This window comes from Amphiprion ocellaris, chromosome 15, assembly GCF_022539595.1.
Source record: "Amphiprion ocellaris isolate individual 3 ecotype Okinawa chromosome 15, ASM2253959v1, whole genome shotgun sequence".
In the NCBI taxonomy this organism is placed as follows: domain Eukaryota; kingdom Metazoa; phylum Chordata; class Actinopteri; family Pomacentridae; genus Amphiprion; species Amphiprion ocellaris.
This window is the reverse complement of record NC_072780.1, coordinates 1,988,535-2,012,450: the sequence shown is the minus strand read 5'-3', so window position 1 is coordinate 2,012,450 and position 23,916 is coordinate 1,988,535. Positions and strand designations below refer to the sequence as shown.

General features: G+C 40.1%; 2 protein-coding genes and 1 long non-coding RNA gene across 10 annotated transcripts in view; 2 read left to right on the top strand and 1 right to left on the bottom strand.

Moving 5' to 3' along the window:
• The window catches only part of LOC111563412 (phosphatidylinositol 4-kinase beta-like), a 36,373-nt gene extending 24,203 nt beyond the window's left edge, over positions 1-12,170 (top strand). For 2 of the 4 annotated variants that reach the window (XM_055017621.1, XM_055017620.1), the window contains exons 11-16: positions 1,117-1,268; positions 1,386-1,518; positions 1,767-1,887; positions 11,496-11,554; positions 11,626-11,688; positions 11,801-12,170. In XM_055017621.1, coding sequence (XP_054873596.1) covers positions 1,117-1,268; positions 1,386-1,518; positions 1,767-1,887; positions 11,496-11,554; positions 11,626-11,688; positions 11,801-12,034 — 762 coding nt within the window. In that variant the 3' untranslated portion in view covers positions 12,035-12,170. Of the gene's footprint in view, positions 1-1,116; positions 1,269-1,385; positions 1,519-1,766; positions 1,888-3,480; positions 9,833-11,495; positions 11,555-11,625; positions 11,689-11,800 lie in introns of those variants that run through there. The other 2 variants (XM_055017623.1, XM_055017622.1) reach the window with 2 other exon arrangements.
• A 2,229-nt stretch (positions 12,171-14,399) lies between these two features.
• rnmt (RNA (guanine-7-) methyltransferase) overlaps positions 14,400-23,916 on the bottom strand; it is a 10,730-nt gene continuing 1,213 nt past the window's right edge. The window contains exons 2-11 of the mRNA XM_023298088.3: positions 20,658-20,777; positions 20,451-20,580; positions 19,447-19,572; positions 18,431-18,546; positions 18,166-18,347; positions 17,197-17,358; positions 16,998-17,115; positions 16,680-16,781; positions 15,043-15,076; positions 14,400-14,550 (exon numbers count right to left, since the gene is read on the bottom strand). Coding sequence (XP_023153856.1) covers positions 14,513-14,550; positions 15,043-15,076; positions 16,680-16,781; positions 16,998-17,115; positions 17,197-17,358; positions 18,166-18,347; positions 18,431-18,546; positions 19,447-19,572; positions 20,451-20,580; positions 20,658-20,777 — 1,128 coding nt within the window. The 3' untranslated portion in view covers positions 14,400-14,512. The remainder of the gene's footprint in view (positions 14,551-15,042; positions 15,077-16,679; positions 16,782-16,997; positions 17,116-17,196; positions 17,359-18,165; positions 18,348-18,430; positions 18,547-19,446; positions 19,573-20,450; positions 20,581-20,657; positions 20,778-23,916) is intronic.
• Positions 21,649-23,916, top strand: part of LOC129350593 (uncharacterized) — an 18,089-nt gene continuing 15,821 nt past the window's right edge. For all 5 annotated transcript variants that reach the window (XR_008604045.1, XR_008604044.1, XR_008604042.1 and 2 more), the window contains exon 1: positions 21,649-23,762. This is a non-coding gene — a long non-coding RNA (uncharacterized LOC129350593). The remainder of the gene's footprint in view (positions 23,763-23,916) is intronic.

Below are 23,916 nucleotides of genomic sequence, written 5' to 3'. Positions count from 1 at the left end.
CTAGAGGTGTCAACCAGCTGCTTGTAGATGGTTGATTAAAATTTAATAAAGCCAACTTTTTAGATGTAAACTGAAATTAAGGAAACAGAATACAGCAGTCCCTTGCCATATCGCACTTCATTTTTCGTCATCTCACTGTATCGCAGATTTTTCACTATATCGTGTGATTTAGCTGTATATAGGTATTTTTATATATTTATTATTGTGGTGAGCTGCGTTGAGGAACGCCATAGAAAGGATATCTGCCTTTTATGCCCTCTGCAACTGGCAGATGCTTTTATTTTGACACACAGAGAGCAGGAAGTAATCAAACACACTTCGCACTCACGGTCCCGAAAACAGAACACTGAACCAAACTAACTAGGCTGACTAAACCACAATAAAACACAAATACTAATAACACTGGAACACTAACATCAACCACAATAAGACATTTAAACCCCCAACACCCCGAACTCCCATGATGCATTGCAGCACCACAGTTTAGTCTTTATTTTAGTTATTTTTGCGGTAAAATAAGCATTTTCTAGCTTAAAGAATTGAAAACAATATAAGAAAATACTAAAAATACTCATTGAAACATATTAAAAGAATATTTAATGGAAATAAAATGTGTAGCGTCCAGCGCTGGGCTCTGATTGGCTCAGAGACCATAGCATCAGTCTCCTCTGTCTCCTGTATAGCAGCATTCAGCATCTTGTCCATTTCACAGACGTCTGATCACTGCATAGCATTTATTCTGTGGTGTGTGTGGGGGATTATAAAGCCTTAAAATAAACATAAATAATAAAATAAACATGGTCACTACTTCGCAGATTTTCGCCTGTAACGTAATCCCCGTGGTAGATGAGGGACCTCTGTAATTTCTAATTGTGCAACACAACTCTGCTTAGTTTTAAACCTATTTTTCATTTTAAATCATGTTGTACTCAAATCTGACTTGGTTTAATCTCACATTTAATTATTTTCTGTTAGTTCTGCCCAACCTGAAGGTGTTTAACTGAATCAGACGCTCTATTTCATGTTGTATATCCCACATCTAAAACCTTCTCAAGCTGTGTTTGTTTTACGGTTTTCAGGTATTTTTACATTAATCTGCTTTTTCCTGCCTGTCAGGTGAGGAAACAGAGTCAGTTGTCGCTGCTGGACTACTTCCTGCAGGAGCACGGCAGCTTCACCACCGAGGCCTTCCTCACCGCCCAGAGGAACTTCGTCCAGAGCTGTGCCGGATACAGCCTCATCTGTTACCTGCTGCAGGTCAAAGACAGGTGAGACGCCATCTGGTAGCTGCTGCAGGTGGAATTAGGAGACACAAAGTGACCACAGAGAGATGCTAACTATCACACAGAGCTGTAAAGCAACTATAACGGCTGTGATCTGTGCAGACACAACGGGAACATCCTGCTCGACTCTGAAGGACACATCATCCACATCGACTTCGGCTTCATCCTCTCCAGCTCTCCTCGCAACCTCGGCTTCGAGACGTCCGCCTTCAAGCTGACGTCAGAATTTGTGGACGTGAGTAAAGACAGATGTTTTTTAGTGTCAGAACTGAAGAGGCGTTTCAGGTCCAGCTGCCTTCGTTTTAAAGAGTCCTTTCTAACCTCTACTGTCCTCCATATAAACCCGTGAACAGACAGGAGCTGCTCACCGACCATTCTGCTGCTTTTAACAGCACCAATTTACCAAATGTGAACAGATACAGAGAGAATAGCGCCATCTACTTGCAGCTGAAGCTCTCCTCACGCCTTTAATCTGTGTTTCAGGTGATGGGTGGTCTGGACGGAGACATGTTCATCTACTACAAGATGCTGATGCTGCAGGGTCTGATCGCAGCCAGGAAACACATGGAGAAGGTTCTGCAGATAGTGGAGATCATGCAGCAAGGTAACACACCTGGATCGTCTTCATCTGCAGCTTTAATCGCTTTCATTTAAAGCTGAATAGCCTCTGCTGTAAGCAACACAGAACCAGGTTTAAGGATTCAAATGAGGAAGTAGAAATAAATTCATTTCCGCTTTTATTTTCCTCATGTATTAATAAAGACATTACCTGGCTTCTAGTCCACCAGGAAATGAAATTTCAGGTTTATATTTCAAGCACAACCATAGAAGATAAGAGAACTTCTGTGCAGCATGTTACAATTTGAATGCCTTTAATCATAAAAAAGATAAAATTCATTATTTTGTTTGTTTTGCAAAAATGGATGAAAAAAGCATGACTAGACAAACTATAAATATCTCACTACTTATATTTTCTATCTGTTCTATACTTTTTTAAAATATCCGTTATATAATCAACACTGCAACTTTCAGTTCAGTAGAAAAATGACTGAATATTTGTCACTCAACCACTGATCACAACAAAGTCATTAGTTGTGCCTTGGTTGCTCCGAGAAGCACAGAGTTTATTGTTTTTACAGAAACAGTGTATTTTAGATGAGTTGTAGAATAAAGTGAGTAGTCAGAAAGTTAAAAATCACATGAATCTGGCTGCTTTTATGGTTTCTGGCTAGTAAATGGTGTCATTTGGCACCTTTTTTAAAGACAACATGCCTATGAACACTTCTTTTTTTTAAAGGAAAAAGCTTCGACAAAAGCATGTGAATAAAAACATTCTACATCCTGTTTATCCTGAACATCTACATCCAGAACCAGCAGCTGTAGCTTTCTTAAAGTCAGTAGAAATGCTGCAGGTAACCAGTCTGATCCTCTGTCCTGAGCTGTTATAATTTATTCATTTATTATTTTATTAATTCTTTATTTTACCAGGTAAGACCAGTTTACAACAATTTCTCATTTCCAATGATGACCTGGAAAAAGGGCCTCAGCAGGAAGAAAGATAACAAATAAACAGTATATATACAAAAAGGACCCAGGTGTTTAAACAGAGATTAAAAACAGCCTAGATTAATGCTACAGTTCAGTGAAAACAGTCAGCATGTCAGTGGTCAGCTTGGGTCTGCTGCTGCTTCTGAGCAAACATGGGAAGAGATGACAGTTTCAGAGATTTTTGGAGGGAATTCCAATCGATCGCTGCAGCAAAATGAAAGGAATTCCAGCCAAAGACAGTGAGAATCTTTGAGATAGAGAAAGTTATGATCACTGGACCTCAGGAGGTCGTTGTTATGGAGGTTGGGGAGGTATTGAGGTGTCTTCTCTGATAGGGTCTGGTAGATGAGTAGACGCCAGAGCTGGAGTCTCCTGGTGTAAAGGGAGGACCAACCCACCAGTTGGGAAAGGTCACAGTGGAGGGTGGAGAAAGGCTGAGTGATGGAGGACATCCAGCCTGTTAAGGGCCACTTAGGGGCCGTTTTATAGATGACATCACCATGGTCGAACATGGGGAGGATGGTCTTCCTCACAGATTTGTAGGTCAACAGGTGGCATCTAGTTCTCCCCTTCCAGATCAGAGTCTTCCTGGTGGTAGTACCAGCGTCCCCCTCTTGTCGACGTGTCCTTCTTTATTTTTGCCCTCCAGGGTCCCACCTGCCCTGCTTCCATGGCTCCAGCACCATCCGCGGCCTGAAGGAGCGTTTCCACATGTCTCTGACAGAGGAACAGCTGCAGCTTCTAGTGGAGCAGCTGGTGGACGGATCCATGCGCTCCATCACCACCAAACTCTACGACTCCTTCCAGTACGTCACCAACGGCATCATGTGACCCGGGACGCCTCGGACACGCCGTTTAGACTCTGTGATTCTGATGGAAAGCAGGATCTGAACCGACGGGATTTACTGGATCTGAACTCGCTGGTTCTTCAGATCAGATCAGCTTTCAGTCGTGATCTCGGTAAATTTCTGGAACTTTTCCGTGTCGGAGAAACACTAACCGGGCTGGAAGCATCACGGACGTTCAACGCGCTGCTGCCTGCTACTAAACAAACTCATCTAACAGACGGGATTCTACTGGACTCGACTCTGAACCAGCCGCTGGTTTTAGGGATCCTTCAGTTTCTGGATCAGTTTTGAAGGTAAAGTTGCTGCTGAGAGCAATGGAGGACCAAATGTTGTCACTCGTTGAGCTGAACTCCCAGAATCTGCTCAGTTAACGACCAAACTAGCAGACAGCAGAGCTCAGTCCTCCTGTTCAGCTGCTGCTTTCAGGCTCATTGTTGTGTTCTGGTCCTTTTCTGACGGTCACGTGACCTGTCCTCAGCCAATAAGGAAAGATTTACAGTCCAACTCTAACATCAAATGAAATCCTTTTATCTCCAACAAGCTACAGATCTGAAGAACAAACTAACACAATTGAAGCTAATTTATCAACCAGTTTACTAGAGAACAAAATAGAGACTGAAATGACGACTCAACAGATGTCAGCCCTCTGAAAGCTCATCTTTAACCTCAGAATTATGACATCTTTACAGTTTCCTCCAAATTTAGAAAAGATTTAAGCACAAAGAGCTTCGTCATCATCTCACTGCTTTCAAGTTTGCAAGAAAATTTAATGACCAGATTTAATCGTCACCCTGTGGAAAACTGCTATTTATTAATGAACAGAGAGATTAAATCCTCAGTAAACCATCAGTTTTATCTGTTCAACCTACATGAGAGCAGCTCGTTGCTTCACATCATGTTCTTTCAGCTCCTGTAGAGACCGAAGGAATTTATCTGTATGTTCTTAAAGAACAGAAACAGTAGATAGAAAAAGCACAACATGAACTCTGTGTTCTTTTCTTCATATCTGTTCTCTGGACGTTCAGAGGAAAAATCTAAATGGTTTAGAAAGTAAGAGAAATGAAATGTTTTTCTAGTTTTAATGGTGTCTGAGACCAGTTTGACTTCCAGCAGGATTCCTGGACGCGCTGAATTTCTTTCATTTTCACCAGACATTTATCACAACTTCTCATTAGAGACAATTCTTAACATCTTTGTGAAGTAAAACATGCAGAAGATCTCTAAGCAACTCATTCTAGAAGAATATGAGCAGCTGAGTTTCTGTCAGCCTCAGCTGGACTGTAAGATTAATGCAGACAGACTAGTAGCATGTCAGATGCATCCTAAATGAGTCTTTGTTTTATAATAGTTGTATAAAGGGGTGCATCAACTAACTAGTTTGTTTCTTTGCACAACAATATTTCCAGCATGACGAGTTAAATATTATCGTTGCTGGAAACTCTGAATCCAAACATTTATTGTCAGACATTCATCTGAATAGTTGTTTTCATGTAAAGCAGATTTAACAGACCTTTAAGTCACTATTTTATTTTATATACAGTGAAGCCCGAAATTATTCATACCCCTAGCAAATTTGGACTACAATTACTTTTATTCAACCAGCAAGTTTTTTTTGATTGGAAATGACACAGATGTTTCCCAAAAGACAATAAGACGATATAAAGAGGCATCATTGTGGAAAAACTAATTTCTCAGCTTTTATTTACATTTACAAGTAACTTTAAGTTAAAGTTTACTTGGGGTATGAATAATTTCAGGCTTGACTGTATATGGCGAAGGGCAAGTTGTTGCCTCCTAAAGGTTCTATTTTGAGGTCTTTAAAGTGCCCCGAGACAACTATAAATAAAATTAAAATCAGCATTTTTATCAGAAACATGAACGTGATCAGTGTCTGGTGAAAACTAATTCAGCACTTCAGCTCCTTTAATCTGTTTAACACATTTGTTTGCTGTCATTTTAGGTCCGAGTTGAATTTCAGAGCAGATTTTCTGTAGTTGTAATATTCCTGTCGAACTCTCAGTGCTCTCGCTACCAGAACTCCTCTAACAGGTCGGATCCACTCTGAGCGAGAAAACGACTGATTTTCAGCAGATTTATGCAAAAACCTCCCCCTCCCTGTTCACCAGCTGTTAGAACTGAATTCATGTGAGTCTCTTAACGATGTTTGTCTATTTAACGAACGCTTCCTCCTCCCTGATTGGCCATGAGATACATTCCTGTGATACACGCGGCTAATCGGGAGAAGCGGCTCTGTGGATTGGCTGAATGAGAGCGAGGCACTCTGAAAATTCATTTTTGATGATGGGTTTCCTGAACATGTGAATGTTTTCTGGAATAGTCCACTAAAACTAACGTTCTCCTTCTGAGACCGTCTCAGTGTTGACGAGTGAAACCCTCCTGAGGATGTTGGAGCTAACGCTGTAGCGCCGTGCAGTGGCTTTATTCCAGTGTCCGACACGTCAATCAATCAATCAAAGTTTATTTCTAGAGTCCATTACAGCAGCCCAAAAGGTGACCAAAGCAAGAGAGCAACTTAAAACCAATAAAAATAAACAGCAACAAAACATCCATCTCAAAGCTAGTACATAAAATAAACCATCACCATGCCGCTCGGTATTAGCAGCCGTTTTAAACAGAAAGGTTTTGAGTTTTGTTCTAAACAGACCCTGGTCCTGATGCTGGAGCTGGTTCCAGAGAACTTCGCGTCACTCCAGGGTTTATATTCTGACCTTCAAGCAGACGCTGATCAGACGACCTCAGAGCTCTTTTTTGGTCCCGTAAAGTTAAAAACTCGGATAAAAAAGGTGGAGAAAGACCGTTAAAAGCTTTAAAACCAATCAATCAAAGCTTAGAAAGACTTCTGGACTGGAAGCAGGTGGAGATCCTAAAGGCCCGGGGTGTTTGTTAAAAGATGCTGCAGCATTTTGCAGCAGTTGCAGGCAACTGATGGACGACTGGAGGCGCTAGTATAAAGAGCAGTCGTCCCGTCTGGAGCTGACAAAAGCAGGAATGGCTTTTTGAAGGTTTAGAACAGTTTAGAAAACGCTCAACTTTGGCTAAAAGACATAGTTGAAGAAACTTGCTTTGACTACTGGGTCAATTTGTTTGTTAAATTTCAAGTCTCTGTCAGAAACCAACCCAAGATTTTTAACTGTTGGTCTGAAAGTCCTTGAACCAAAACCCCCAAACACAATGCAATCAGTTTATTCCTCAGTATTGACATATCCACTGAAAATACAACATTTTTCCTCGTGAAGTATTTGTTGTATGCTTGGAATATCACTTCACTTAAAGTACTCTTAAGGTGCTGCTATTAGACTAGCTAACATCTAGTAGGCGGCAACATGTTGGGCTCATTAACTCACTAACGGTTTGTCCAGGTTTTTAAAACAAATACAGCTAGTTAGTGAGCAAGATAGTCACTGCAATACTACACATTAAGTAATAAATACACTTAAAGATGAACCATAGTACAGCTAGCTAACGATGAGCTTCTGATGCAATTATTGACGCGTTATCTTCTGCTCACTTTTGAAATAAAACCTGAGTTACGAGGAAAAAGTGAACATTTTACTTTCGCAAGGAATCAACCTGAACAGCGGTATTATCGGTAATATAGGATAATTACCTAGCTGAAGCTAATTTTAGCAGCTAGTACATTTTTCTGCTGTAAGTTCAACTCTGAGGCAGAAACTAATCAAACTGGAAATAAAATGTCATTTTATTGTATACTTGTCATTATTTGCCATTTTAATTGATCAATAGTCTGTATTTGTTCATTAGCCATTAGCGTGACTTGGCTAAAATGTTGGCTAACTTGTTCTGTTTTTCTGTTAATTCTCCACAAACCAGTAGGTTTTAATGGAAGTTATTTATTCTCGTTCCAATGTGGGTGAATGTTAGAAACCAAAGTGTAACAATAACTAACTAATTAACAGCAGGATCATTAGCCTATGCTAGCTAACGTGAAATCTTAGTGATCAGCTATCTATCTCTTGTTATTATGATTATTTTTCTGAACTCTACTTCCAGTTAAACTTTTTGCCTAACTTTTAATCGTAGTTTATTTAGTATTCTTGTACTTTAACGCGTCATTAACTGCAACGGGAACGACAGTTGGTTAGCGATTAGAAGCTAACCTGATTGGAGCAGAAGCGTCTCGCTGGAATAAAGCCACTGTCTGGTGTCGCCGTCACAGGGTTGATGATATGTACAAATGTTTTCTGAATGTTTTGACCACTATTATTGAAGGAGAAGCACAGATGCGTTGTTGTACAAACAGCATCATGTTACCTTCTGCTAACCGTTAGCCTGCTACTTTATCTGTGACTTAAGTTTACCAGACGAGCAACTTAAATAGCAAATGCTCTTCTTTTTTTCTGTTTTTATTTTTCCATGTGCGAATATGTAAATGAAGTGTGTGAAAATCGATGCCTTTAGACGTACAGAAGGTACAAACTCTTATCAATGCAACAGGAGGGACGACGATGTTCGGACCTCAGAAGTGCTTTTATATCCGATGTTTGACCGCTTCAGGAACGAGTTTCAACGCCTAAACGTCCTCCTTGCTTCGATATATTTCACTTTGACAATAGAAATGTTTAAGCAATGTCATTCATTTCCACTATTAACTGGGAAAAATCGCAATAAAGCTAAAATATTCAGTTCCTCCAGGATTTTGTCGCTGTTTTTTCCAGAATTCTAGGCAGCTTTTCTAAAAAATATGTTTTAAGCGTATTTGTTGCGACGAAATTGCGGGAGAAAACTGCTAAAAAGTTGCAATTTTTTCAGCTTTTCGAACACGTTTCAACATTTTAAGTGACAAAATTTTTATTCCTCCAACCAGAGCTGATGTGAGAATATTCTTCCTACACCACCTTTTAGTTGTAGGAGCTTCAGGAGAAACCAGCCGGACTTCCGGAAGCTGGTTTGCGATCACCAGGACCTGGATGAGTTTATCAGCAATGGGGAACCATGACAAAGACTTCTGTGGTCGTTAATGACCTCCGACCAGTAGAAAAGTATTTGTCAGTCGATGGTTTTTGTTTGTTTTCCACCACAATATTCCACGGGTGTAAAACAGTTTAGCTCTGCTTTGGTGAAGAACATCAGGGAATTGTTTTTCACGTCTTCAGCAGTAATTTTTGTTGGTAAATGAGCGACATTAGAATGGGACACGTCTGCATCTTCAAACCATAAACAGGAAGTGAATTCAGTGACGTACGTGCGTTATGTTTGGGACTGCTATGATTGGTGGAATTCACGGGAGGCGAGACAAAATTGCGGAAAAGTTGTGTTAAATTCACAGAGATTGGTTAAATTTGCGTTAATCGTTGCGATCATAACGTCTGGAATCCTGGAGGGATTGAATAAATAGCCACTAAAATGTTCGTTCCTGACTGAAGTGTGGTGAGGAAAACGCTGCAGTTTGTTGAAAATCATCCCTGCGACTAAAAACCTTTCATTGCCTTCTTTCTTCGTTCCATCAGCTCCGAACACTTTCAATGTGAAGAACTCTTTAAGTGCATTTATCCTGAATGAAAAGATTCCTGTCATTTGTAAAATGTTGTTTTTGTTAAACTTTTGTAGGTACTAAAATTGTAACTCTAAATCCATTACAGCAGCCTTTTTTTTTTTAGTTTATCGAATCATTTCAGATAACTGAAACAACACGATACTTTAGCGGCAGATGCTAACGACGCTAACATCACGAAAAACTTTTCACTGTGTGAAGAAAAATGACATGGAAACACTTAGTGTGATTTCTGAGGTATTTTAGAAGCAGCATCATCTCATGAGGTGAGAGGAAGCGGAAGACAGGATCGATTCGAAATAACAGTTTGAAAATGTATCCAAAACTATTATCCGTAAAGGCTGTAATTTCTTGACACTTTTGACCATATTTGAATATTAATCAGTCCTGTCTTCCAGCTCCTCCTCGCCTCGACTCTCAGACCCAGAATGTAAATCTGCATCTCTACATGAAGAAGCAGATTCGTCCACGTTATTTCGTCCCGTAAAGATCAGCTGACAATCAGAAGCTGCTGTTTGTCTGCTGAACTTTTCGATCATGTACAGAAAACATTGTCCAGTCTGTCACGTCCCGACTAACTGCATGGCAACTCATCCAATAAATCTGAAACCTGGTTCTCATATGGACTCCTGTGGTTTTTAAGCTTCGGCTTGCAGGGTTGAAGGACGGAACACCAGAAGATATGAAGCTAACTAGTAAACTGATTTGAGTTTCTATGTTGATGAGATGATTGTGTTCAGGTTTACCTCACGAGTTCAGTTTGGTTCCTTTAGTTCAGCTGCTTTCTTAGAACTCTGTTGGTCTTCGTTTGGTTCTTCTTAGTTCTTTAATTCAGCAGCACCGACCAGCTGTGATTTCTTTGTGTTATCACAGTTTTTTGGGTTAGTTTCGTCACTAAACAATAAATTACATGATCCAAATATCTGGTTTTTGTTACTCCCAGCTGACACTAGAGAACTGGGATGAAACAGACTCAACAACCTGGATATCAACACACAATAGAAATCTGAATGTTAACACACAAAACTGTAAATATCCTGAATGTTAATACACGAAACTATAAAAATCCTGAATATTACTACATTAAACTGTAGAAATCCTGAATATTACTACTTAAAACTGCAAAAATCCTGGATGTTAACATGATAAACTGTAAAAATGCAGAATTTTTCCACATAAAACTGTCAAAATCATGGCTATTAACACGTAAAACTGTCAAAATTTGGAATATTACCACATAAAACTGTAGAAATCCTGGAAAGTACCACACAAAACAATTCTGAATATTACCACACAAACCTGTATAAATCCTGGACATTGTGACGACCCTCCACCTGGACACCAGGTGAGTCTGTTCAGGGGTCCGTTTCACGAAGCAGGTTCAACAAACTCTGAGTTTAACCCTGAACTCTGAGTTGATCTACTCTGAGATAGAAAACTCTGAGTTTTCGGTTTCACAACGGCTGATTTGAGTTGGTTTAATCAACTCTGAGTAGTTTCACCCGGAGTTAAGCGCGTGCGCCACAACTCTGAAAAGCCAGTATCAATGGAGCGCCGATTCGACGAGTCACCATGGCAACGGGGAAGCGGAGGACTACATCGCTTGAATTGGAAATCTTAATGCGCTTATATAGCGAGTTTGAACACGTTTTTAGAAAGAAGTGCAGCACCTGCAGCTGCAAAAGAGAGGGAGACGGTGTGGGAGAACATTGCTGCCTGGGTCAATGCGTAAGTTTAAATCACAATAATATTACAGGAAAACTGTTTGAATAGTAGCCTATTAAGTTATTTCATTTAGGTGCAATCCCGCAGGGGAGAAGCTTAAGATGAAATATAAAAACATTTTTAAAACAGGTAAAAAGTCGGCATAATCTCATGGAGCTACCTCATTTTGATCATGTTTTACATTGTAAAGTAGCCTAAATATTAAGTGGTTGTTTGACTGTACAGTGGTTTTATTCCACACACAGCCTAAATGTCTGCATCCATATCATGTTCTGTTAAATAATTAAGTCTATTTAAACTAACACAGACTTCTACTCAGCCCACTATATATATATATATATATATATATATATATATATATATATATATATATATATATATATATATATATATATATATATATATATATTTTTTTTTTTTTTTTTTTTTTTCAAAATATATATATAGATAGATAGATAGATAGATAGATAGATAGATAGATAGGTCGATATTTTTTAAGCATGTTCATACAAATATTTATTTCTCTTTTGTGTCTTTTTTCTTCTTTTGGCCCAACAGATTCTGATGGTGTTATCTGCTTGGTGGAGCCCCTTCACACCACAACAGACCTTGTAACTGTAAGTAGGCAATACTCCAAAGATTTAGCCAAATGGTAGTTTAAGTCCACTGAAACATATCAGTCATCTAGGATGAAGAGGATGAAACTGTGTCTGCTGCCTTTACAGAGGGGGATCCAGAAAGGCATACAGAGGTATGTTACTGATAGTTCTCTTCCCATTCACATTTCTGAACATTCTGGTGGAATATAGAGTGTGACATTTAGCCTACACTGAAGTATTGCACATTCTCATCCTTTTTAACAGAGCATGGCTGGACAGCAGCAGGATGCTTCCTCAACTTCCACTGCACAGATTGACTCAGTAAGATGGATGTTCAGTAAACACCAGAGGTTCAGTCCATGGAATTCATGTGCAACTGTATCATTTAATGTCCTCTATGTATTCCCAGTTACCAGTAAAACAGATTTACAAACTGCACTTGCTGACAAAAATCCAAAAAACAGATACAGAAATGCAATACTTGGACCACCAGATTAGGAGGGCAGATCTGGAAACTGAAATACTGGAGCACAAGTTAGAGGTGGATGCAGGTCACAGGTGAATTATGTGAACTACTGGAACATGAACTAAACTAGCTCTTTTATTTGTAGGAAATAAAGAAGACCAAATGAAATGTATGTAATGTGTTTATTTCACTGCTGTGGTGGTGATGATGGAGACAAACTCTGCAGTGATTATTGCATATGGTGTCTCTGACTGCTCTGCTGTCCTGGATAGCTGCAGGTGGATGAGGTCATCATCTGGGTCTTCAGTTTGTAGGGCAGGGTGTTGCTCTCCTCTAATAGTGGTAATATTATGAAGAACAACACATGCCACAATAATATCACAGGCCTCTCAGGAGTCACCCTGAGGTGATGTAGACACTGGAAACAGGCTTTCAGCAGGTCTATGGTCATCTCCACCCAGGCTCTCATCCTGCAGTGAGCCTGGTTGAAGTTCTGTTGGGGGCCTGGTTCAGGGTCAGGGTATGAGGTCATCAGCCTGGGTTGGCATGGTAACCCCTGTCACCCAGCAGAAGGCCATCAAACTCTCCTGTAATGTATACTGGATACATTAGAGTATATTAAAGGAGGAAGACAAGTGAATTATATTGTGAAAATCTTTAGGCTGCTTCCCACGTTGCAGTCTGTTGCTCACATTAGACTCATGATAAATCCTCTAGTCATGAACAGATCCAGGCCACTTGGCCTCCACATTAGAAATGATGTATGCAGCATCACATATGATCTTGACAGTGCAGAGAATGACAGATGTTGAACTATGATGCAATCTTTAACATTGTGAAACCGTAGTCAATCTACCTGTAACCTACCTGCACATTTATACTGTGAATGGACTTCCTGTTCACATAATCAGCTTCATTATGTGAGGGAGCTTTGATGGGGATGTGTGTTCCATCTATGCAGCCAATCACACTGAGAAATCCTAAAAGAAATTAAAGTTACTAATCCCAGTCTGAGGTTGCAGCACAATGTCATTAACAGAATATGATTTAAAATTAATTTGACAGATCTCTACATCATTCACCTGCAATCCTGTGGAACTCCTCCTTGATGGCTCTGACAGGTTTATGTCCAGGGAAAACCACAAAGATGGTAAAAGTCATTTCAGGGCCACACACACTTTTCTGACCGTCCTGCATACAGTTGCCTTAAGTGCTCTGCATCTCTGACATTATATAAAAAACTTCCATTTGCAAAGAACCGCAGTGCAACACACAATATCTGCTGGGATGTGAGAGCATGACTGTGGTTGGTGATGATGTAAATGTAAGGATGGATTAGGTTGTGGATGTAGATTATGGACTGGACGTGAAACGGTACCGCTCTAAAAGATAACTGTCCAGAAATGCGAGAACATCTATGTGCGGTCTGATAACAATCTCCTGACGAATATTTAATTCTCTGCACAGTAATGCTGCTCCTTCATCCACTGGATCATTAATAAAAGGACATGACATTTATAGACGGCAGAACTAGACTTCGCCAAAACTCGCCTGACGAATGAATGAATGAGGAAATCTAATAGCGTGTGGTTGAAAGAGAGCGGAGACAGAGAGAAACTCGAGGTTTACTGAGAAAAACCTGGTCCCGACCAGGTTAGAGTCATAGAGTCTGTTACTATGGTAACTGACCGAGAGTTTAAGTTACCTCTCTTTGTGAAACAGGCTAGAGTTACCCCTCTGTCTCTGGTTTGAGTTACCTCCCTTTGTGAAACGGAAAACTCTGAGTTTCCCTCATTTCAGGATTAACAAACAGAGTTTTCACTAAACCTGCTTCGTGAAACGGACCCCAGGAGCTGAGGGTCATCAGCTGATTGAGTCACACCTGGGATCAATTAGATCAAGTGGCTCAAACTGCATAAAACCTCCGTCACCTCCAGCGTCTGGCTCTCTGACAGGAGCTGCTTCCTTCTGCAGCTCCTGGTTTGGGGTCTTTAGTGCACCTTGTTGGTTTGGTTTGGTTTGCGTCACAATAAAACCTTCTTTTAGTCCCAACACTGTTGTCAGAGCCAAGTTGTAACAATATTAACATGGAAAACTGTAAAAATCCTGAATATTACCACACAAGACTGACAAAATTCTGGATATTAATACATGAAACTGTAAAAATCCTGGATATTAATGCATAATCCTTTGTTTCCCCACTTTGTGATTTTTCTCTTTATTATTATTAATCTTTCCATAAACCTCCATTTGATGTGAATAAATCTAAAGTCCAGCCACATGTTCTCCCTGCTGTGAGCCAGATCTGATTTAAGAGTTTTAAATGAGCTTTTTCCTGTAATCTAATCCTGATTTCATATCAGTCTGTTCTGATGAAAAAACACAACCGCAGTCGAGTTTAATTGTAATCAGAATTCATTTCTACAATGAACCAAACACAGTTTTATCAAAAACGACTCAACAGAAACTCTGTACAAACATGCTGGAGAAGAGACGAGGTCAGATCAGCATCAGGACATCTTCTGGAAGACGAACACCAGGTAGATACCTGCACAGGGGACACACAGTCTTAGTTTGAAGTGATTTTAAACTCTGATCTGGTTCATTTATCCACTGAAACTGACTGTTAGAAGCTGAAAATCTAATAATTCTTGTTTTTACAGTTTCTGGCTGATAAATGGTCACTTTGGCTTTTGTTTTTCAACAAACACAAGAGAAAATATTACTTAATATAACTGGCACAAAACAAAAGCGAGAAACAAAATTAGACAAATGACATGAAACGAAACAAAAAGAGACAAAATTAGACCATAAGTTACAAAGCGACAAAAATGGAAAAAACGAGACACAAAACAACGAATAAAGCAAAACACAAAATGACAAAAATAAGACAAAAAGTAAACAAAAGGACAAAAATGTGAAACAAAATGACAAAAACATGACAAAAAACACAAGCGAGACAAATAGGAAACACAAAATGACAAAAACAAGAAACAAACAAAAGTCAAATGAGCTGAACTGTATATGAATAGAAACTTACTGGTTGCTTCCCACTCAGACCGGCTGAGAGTTCCCTGCAGACAGAAAGACAGACAGACAGAAAGACAGACAGACAGACAGACAGACAGACAGACAGACAGACAGAGAGTTAGCAACAGATCAGACTAAAGCAGGATGAAGCTCCATCAGACTAAAGCAGGACGAAGCTCCAGCAGACTAAAGCAGGATGAAGCTCCATCAGACTAAAGCAGAATGAAGCTCCATCAGACTAAAGCAGGATGAAGCTCCATCAGACTAAAGCAGGATGAAGCTCCATCAGACTAAAGCAGGATGAAGCTCCATCAGACTAAAGCAGGATGAAGCTCCATCAGACTAAAGCAGAATGAAGCTCCAGCAGACTAAAGCAGGATGAAGCTCCATCAGACTAAAGCAGGATGAAGCTCCATCAGACTAAAGCAGGATGAAGCTCCATCAGACTAAAGCAGGATGAAGCTCCATCAGACTAAAGCAGGATGAAGCTCCATCAGACTAAAGCAGGACGAAGCTCCATCAGACTAAAGCAGAATGAAGCTCCAGCAGACTAAAGCAGAATGAAGCTCCATCAGACTAAAGCAGAATGAAGCTCCATCAGACTAAAGCAGAATGAAGCTCCAGCAGACTAAAGCAGGATGAAGCTCCATCAGACTAAAGCAGAATGAAGCTCCATCAGACTAAAGCAGAATGAAGCTCCATCAGACTAAAGCAGGATGAAGCTCCATCAGACTAAAGCAGAATGAAGCTCCATCAGACTAAAGCAGAATGAAGCTCCAGCAGACTAAAGCAGGACGAAGCTCCATCAGACTAAAGCAGGATGAAGCTCCAGCAGACTAAAGCAGGACGAAGCTCCAGCAGACTAAAGCAGGATGAAGCTCCAGCAGACTAAAGCAGAATGAAGCTCCATCAGACTAAAGCAGGATGAAGCTCCAGCAGACTAAAGCAGGATGAAGCTCCATCAGACTAAAGCAGAATGAAGCTCCAGCAGACTAAAGCAGAATGAAGCTCCATCAGACTAAAGCAGGATGAAGCTCCAGCAGACTAAAGCAGGATGAAGCTCCAGCAGACTAAAGCAGGATGAAGCTCCAGCAGACTAAAGCAGGATGAAGCTCCATCAGACTAAAGCAGGATGAAGCTCCATCAGACTAAAGCAGGATGAAGCTCCATCAGACTAAAGCAGGATGAAGCTCCATCAGACTAAAGCAGAATGAAGCTCCATCAGACTAAAGCAGGATGAAGCTCCATCAGACTAAAGCAGGATGAAGCTCCATCAGACTAAAGCAGGATGAAGCTCCAGCAGACTAAAGCAGGATGAAGCTCCATCAGACTAAAGCAGGATGAAGCTCCAGCAGACTAAAGCAGGATGAAGCTCCATCAGACTAAAGCAGGATGAAGCTCCATCAGACTAAAGCAGGATGAAGCTCCAGCAGACTAAAGCAGGATGAAGCTCCATCAGACTAAAGCAGGATGAAGCTCCATCAGACTAAAGCAGGATGAAGCTCCATCAGACTAAAGCAGGATGAAGCTCCAGCAGACTAAAGCAGAATGAAGCTCCATCAGACTAAAGCAGGATGAAGCTCCAGCAGACTAAAGCAGAATGAAGCTCCATCAGACTAAAGCAGGATGAAGCTCCAGCAGACTCACCACTGGAGGTTTAACTCCGCCTCTGCTGCAGTGCTCTTTAGCATGGAGGTACTCTTCTCTGCTGTCCGAAGCCTGCCGACCTCCGGCCTCACAGGGAAACGGCTGCAAAATACCACAAGTATACCATGTAAAACACCATAAAATACTACAAATATACCACATAAAACACCACAAATATACGAAGTAAAACACCACATAAGACACCATAAAACACCACAAATATATGAAGTAAAACACCATAAAATACCACATACACACCACATAAAACCCCTGAATGACCCTGTGTGTCATCAAAAGACTGATCCCTGGATACTTCACCTCCAGGGCCATCATCTTCATCATCAGGCTGCGATGCTGCTCCTTCTTCACCTTCTCCTGGAAGAACTCGGAGAACCTCTGCTTCAGCACCAGACGCATGTTGTAGCGCTTGGCCATGCTGGTTTAGACACACAGAGGAGGAGTGACGGTTCGGAACAGACAGCGGATTTATTTAAGACTGAATGAAAGCAGATCTTACTGCTCCAGCAGAGGGAAGTAGACGAGGAACTCAGGAACGTTGACGACGTCCTCCAGGCTGAAGTGATACTGGCAGCCGAACAGAGGGTAGGATCTGGACTGGAAGGAAACTTTAAACACCTCGTTACCAAACGACAGAGAGTCCGACGCCTCCAGACGCTTCCTGTGGAGAAAAGGAGGAAAAAGCAGTGATAGAGAAGTTCTAAACCAGGGATGTCCAACATGAACAAACAGTCCTCCAGAGGGTCCAATCCGGCCCTCAAAGTGGAAAAATTCCAGAGAAGACATTAACTGCAGATTGTAAATTAGTAAAACTATAAATTTAAAATCATTTCTAGACCATGACAAGTTGTTTGGATCAGAAAGTAAAATAATAGATTGTTCATTGTCCTTTTGTCGTTTTGTGTCTCATTTTTGTAATATTTTGTCTTGTTATTATTGTTTTCTTGTCTGATTTTTGTTGTTTGCCTCATTTTTGGATGTTCTGTTTCTTGCTTTTGGCGTTTTGCATCTTGTTTTAGTAATATTTTGTCTTTTTTTTTTAACTTTTTTTGCCTGACTTTCACCATTTGTGCCATGTTTTTGTCATATTTTGTCTCGTTTATATATTTTTTGTAACTTTTTTGTCTAACTTTTTGTCATTTTGTTTCTCACTTTTGTTGTTTGTGTCATTTTTGTAATATTTTGTCTGGTTTTTGTTGTCTGACTTTTGTCGTTTGTCTCATGTTTTTGTCGTTTTGTTTCATTTTTATCTTGCTTGTGTTTTTGTCTTATTTTTCTCATTTTGTTTCTTGCTTTTATTGTTTTGTCTGATTTTTATACTATTTTGTCTTGTTGTGCTGCTCTTTTGTCTTTTTTTGTCTGATTTTTGTCGTTTTGATCATAAAGTAAAATCCTTCACGATTCACTTCCAGACAGCTGTTCTCTGAGTTTCCTGTCTGGATTCGTTCTGAGTCGTCTGTGTTCTTACACGAGTTCGAAGGCATCCGGCGTGGTTCCGATGAAGAACCCTCCGGGTTTCAGACGCTCGCAGGCGTTCCTCAGCATCATGTCGGCCTTCTGCTCGCTCTCAAACGAGTAGTGGTACACAAACTGGCAGCTGCAGATGTCGAACATCAGCTCGGCGTCGTCCAGCTTCTCTGACAGCAGCTCCTGAGAACAGAGAACAGATCAGTCGCTAGAACTGGAACTCCTCCTCTAAGGTCAGTGGAGAGATGCAGGTTCTGCTGTTTGACCTTGGAACAGTCTGCAGTGATGAACTCAGCGCTGAAGATTCTCTCGTTAGCGTGACTTTTCCTCTTCATGTCTTCATACCGGCTCTGGCACTGCTCCACGGACACTCCAGCAATATCTGGAGAATAAAACAGACTCACATCAAGGATTAAAGCAGTCTGGCGTCAACAGACTAAAACGACATGTTTTATGCAGCTACTGACTGTTCTCTGACTGATGAACCTCATCGAATAAACCTTCAAAATCGTACAAATGAAATTAAACTCCAACGTGGACTAAAAATAGTATCATTAAATATGTAGTTTGTTTATTTCTCGTTATTTATTCAGTTGTTTTTTTTAAGTAATTTTTCAATTTATTAGACTATTACTGCTATGCAAATTTAAAGTTTGTATTAAACAACAACATATTCACTTAATAACAGATTCAGATAAACTAGTTTTCTCTGATGTTTGCAGTACAAACTGAGACCAACAGCTCTAATAGTTCAACAGAACTGTTCTTTAATGGTTAGACTTCTTTAAAAACATTCAAACAGAATCTCCATCCTCGTTTTTATTCATACGGGACGTGTTTACGAGCCAAAGAGTAAAAAATGTATTGATCTGAAACTAATTTGATGTTGAGCTCACCCTTTTTTTGGAAAGTAAAAAAATCTAAATTCTCTTTCAACTTTTTATATGTGGATTTTTCAGTTTTTTTCCTCCTCTATGACAGTAAACCAATTTTTTTTTTAAGTTGTGGATGACAAAACAACACATTTGTAAGAAACTTCTACATTTTATTTACTAACAAATCCTCAATAATGAAAACCATCAATAGTTTGAGCCGTCATGTACAGTAATGATCCGAAAACAGTGAATGTATTAATCAGTAAGAGGCTCCATCTGGTGGTACAACCAGGTATTACAGCTGATCTACGCTCTCTAGATGTTTATTCTTACGTAAACAGTATCTGTAGATGCTCTATATTAAATAATTTGCAGCAGAAAAAATAACTTGACATCTCAGTGGTTACCTGCACAGACCAGGTGATTGATTCCGCCTCTTCTCCACTTCAGCAAGTCTCCTCCTTTTCCACAGCCGAGGTCCAACACAGACACCTGCCGAGGCCCCGCCCCCCTCACCTGCTCCAGGATCTCACCTGTCGATCAGAAGAGCTGTTACTGTAAAAATTCCAGAGAAGACATTAACTGCAGATTGTAAATTAGTAAAACTATAAATTTAAAATCATTTCTAGACCATGACAAGTTGTTTGGATCAGAAAGTAAAATACTAGATTGTTCATTGTTCTTTTGTCGTTTTGTCTCATTTTTGTAAGATTTAGTCTTGTTTTTCTTGTTTGTCTGATTTTTGTTGCTTGTCTCATGTTGTCGTTTTGTGTTTCCTTTTTGTCTCACTTGTGTTGTCTATTTTTTGTCATTTTGTTTCTCGCTTTTGTCATTTTTGATCTCCTTTGTGTCATTTATTTGTCTTGTTTTTGTTGATTATATTATATTTGTGACTTTGTCTAATTTTTGTCTTTGTTGTTTTTTGTGTCGTTTGTCTCATTTTTTTGTCATTTTGTGTCTCTTTTTTGTCGTCTTGTCTCATTTTTGTTGATTGCCCTTTTTTTTGTCTGACGTTTTTGTCTCATTTTTTGTCATTGTTGTTTTGTTTTGTGTCGTTTGTCTCATTTTTTGTCGTTTTGTGTCTCATTTTTGTCAATTTGTGTCTCACTTTTGTAATATGTTTGATGTGAATGATAAACTGAGGCTGAATGTTGCTTAAATTGAATTTATTTTTCTGAAGACATTTCATGTTGTTCATAATATTTTGTAAAAAGATAATTCCTTAAATGTGAATATTTCCAGAATGTACTTCTGTTGCACTAAACCAAAGGAACCATCAGGAGTTGTGGTTATTTATCGGTTATCATGCTGTGGTTTTACTGGTCATTTGAGGTCAAATTGGACTGAATGTGGAACCTGGACTAAGATGAGTTTGACAGCCCTGCTCTAAAGACTGAGTCGTGACGGTTACCGATGAGGACGCTCTTCAGCCAGTTGTTGAAGTTTCTCATGAAGAAGATTCTGCTCTGACTTCGAGCCGCCAGACCGACTTCCTGCAGCTTGTTGTAGTGACTCGCCACCTTCACGCTGTGATCGGCCGCCTGACAAATCAACACTTTAACAGTGACTCGGCCGTTCAAAATGCCTCTAGACATCTGATAATTCCTGATAAACGTACCAGCTTCTTGATGGGGGACGTCTCCTCGTCCTCGTGTCTCCTCTTCATTCCTGCCTTCTGTCCTCCTGTCTCCTCCTCCTCTCCTCCCTCCTTCACCACATCTGTCTGGAGAGACGCCATCTGAACACAGGAAGGAGGAGATAAAGACGGAGTAATAAAAAAACGAACAGCTGACAACTGAGGCCTTTAAATATTTTACTAGAATATCCTCTCCATGCTGAGAGAAATCAGCACAGAGAGGATATTCAAACGACACGAAACGAAACAAAAAAAGAGACAAAAAAGTTACAAAGCGACAAATAATTAGACAAATGACACAAGCGAGACTAAAAAAGACACAAAATAAAAAAAGACAAAAAAAATGACATAAGCGAGAAACAAAATGACAAAAAATAGACAAAAAACACAAGTGAGACAAAAAAACAACAAAAATGATACACAAAACAACGAATAAAGTGAAACACAAAGTGACAAAAATAGGACAAAAAACAGAAGCGAGACAAAAAGTAAACACAAAATGACAAAAACATGAGATAAACGAGAAGACAGACAAAAAAACAAGACAAAATAGTACAAAAACGAGACACAAAATGACAAAAAAACAATCTAATATTTTACTTTCTGATCCAAACAACTTGTCATGGTCTAGAAATGATTTTAAATTTATAGTTTTACTAATTTACAATCTGCAGTTAATGTCTTCTCTGGAATTTTTCCACTTTGAGGGCTGGATTGGACCCGCTGGAGGACCACTTTTGGGCCATGGGCCTCATGTTGGACACCCCTGGTTTAGAAGTTTAAAGTGAGCGCCTAATGCTGTCTGAAACTCACTTTCACATTTATGAAGCCTATGTTCTGTTTGTGAAAATGCAAAAAATGGAGATTTCCCTGTTCATATATATATATATATATATATATATATATATATATATATATATATATATATATATATATATATATATATATAAATCACATTAGACCTGATCAAAGATCTAAAACCCTTCAGCACAGACCGGTCACATGTGGGCTAGATCAGGGGTCCCCATCTACCGGGTCCGATACCGGTCCGTGGATCATTTTGTACCGGGCCGCAAAGAATAATAATCGTGATTAAAATATATATAAAAATATGTTTTTGCTTCCGGGTGTCTTATTTTGAAAGACAACCACTTCCGCCCTCGCCTCACTTCCGCACTTGACTCTTTGGTGCGTATTTATCCTGCGTCAGCAATGCAAGCTAGCCCTCGCAAAATGAGCCAGAAACAGAGTTCACTGGAGAGTTTCTTTGGAAAGAGTAAACGAGACAACAGAGACAGCAGAAGGGTCACAGACTGCCTGCAAAAACAAAGCTGCGTTTAAAATAAAATACCAAGATTCCTACCTCAGTTACGGGTTCATCGCAACAGGTGATTCACAAGCCCCACACCCACTCTGTGGAATATGCGGTGACAGACTTGCTAATGAAGCCATGAAACCATCAAAACTGCGCCGCCACCCGGAGACAAAACACCCAGTATTGAAAGAAAAGCCCTTAGAATATTTTGAAAGAAAAAAACGGGAACACGAAGGACAGAAACAATTATTGAAGGCCACTACTTCAACACGTGTCCGCGCTAAAAGCATCATTCCTAGTCGCGGACGGCATTGCTAAAGCTAAGAAGCCCTTTACTATTGGGGAAGAATTGATTTGGCCTGCTACGAAGGACATTTGCTGCGAACTTTTCGGAGAGGCTGCAGTAAAAAAGGTTGAAAACATCCCCCTTTCGGCGAGCACCGTAACAAGAAGAATTAATGAAATAGCAGAGGACGTCGAGGCACAGTTAGTTGAGAGGATTAATGAGTCACCATGGTACGCGATTCAGGTGGATGAATCTACAGATGTTGACAACAAAGCAATATTGCTCGTTTCTGTGAGATACGTTTTTCAGGAGGATGTACATGAGGATTTGCTATGTGCACTATTTCTGCCAACTACACCACACCTGCAGGGATATTCAAGTCCTTGAACGAGTACATATCAGGGAGGCTTAACTGGTCGCACTGTGTCGGTGTCTGCACGGACTGGGCGGCTTTCAGGTCTGACAACGTGGATCAAGGAGGTCGCCTCTGAATGTGAGTCCACACACTGTCATCCATAGAGAAATGCTGGCAAGCCGAAACAATGCCACCTGAGCTTAACAGCGTTTTGCAAGATGTGATAAAAAATTATTAACCACATACAAGTACATGCCCTGAATTCACGTCAGTTCGAAAAGCTCTGTGAAGAGATGGATGCAGAACATAGACGCCTTCTCTTGTACACAGAAGTGAGATGGCTTTCAAGAGGTAAATCACTGGCAAGTTTTTGAGTTAAGAGAGTCACTGCAGAGATTTTTCTTGGAAAAACAGTCACCACTGGCAGCATACTTCAGTGACGCTGATTGGATCTCGAAACTTGCTTACCTGTGTGACATTTTTAACCTGCTCAATGAACTCAATCTCTCACTTCAGGGGAAAATGACAACCATTTTCAAGTTGGCAGATAAAGTTGCAGCATTCAAAGCCAAACTGGAGTTATGGAGACCGACAGTGAACACAGGGATATCTGACATGTTTCACATAGTAGCAGGGATTATGGAAGAGACTGAGTTTGGACCTTCATTGACCCAGTTAGTGCATGATCACCTGTTGCAGCTTTCAAGAGTTTGAGCATTACTTCCCGCAAAAGACCCCAGGCTGGGGAAGGAATGGATCTGGAACCCATTTGTGAACAAGCCAGGGGAATCAACTTTAACCCTACAAGAAGAGGAACAACTAGTTGAGATTGCAAATGATGGTGGCCTTCAATCCATGTTTGAAACAACTTCAAATCTCTTTGCATTCTGGAGTAAAGTCAAAGCAGAACATCTTGACATTGCCACAAAAGCACCGAAAGTCCTGCTTCCATTTTCAACCTCTTATCTTTGTGAGGCAGGGTTTTCTGCAGTGACGGCAACAAAAACAAGACTACGGAGTAGACTGGATGTAAGGAATACAATTCGAGTGTCACTGTCTCCCATCACCCCCAGATGGGACCATCTAGTTGCAGGAAAACAAGCCCAGCACTCCCCCTGAGTCTACATTTTGGTGAGTTGATATTATAGTGTAATAGGTCATGAAAGTGCCTAATATAAAATGTAATTGTTGCATTCAGATTACATACTAAATATAATGATTAAGGTTTTTGTTAGTGGAACCTTCACAACTCTACCCGGTCCTTGAAAAAGTGTTTCTGTGTGAA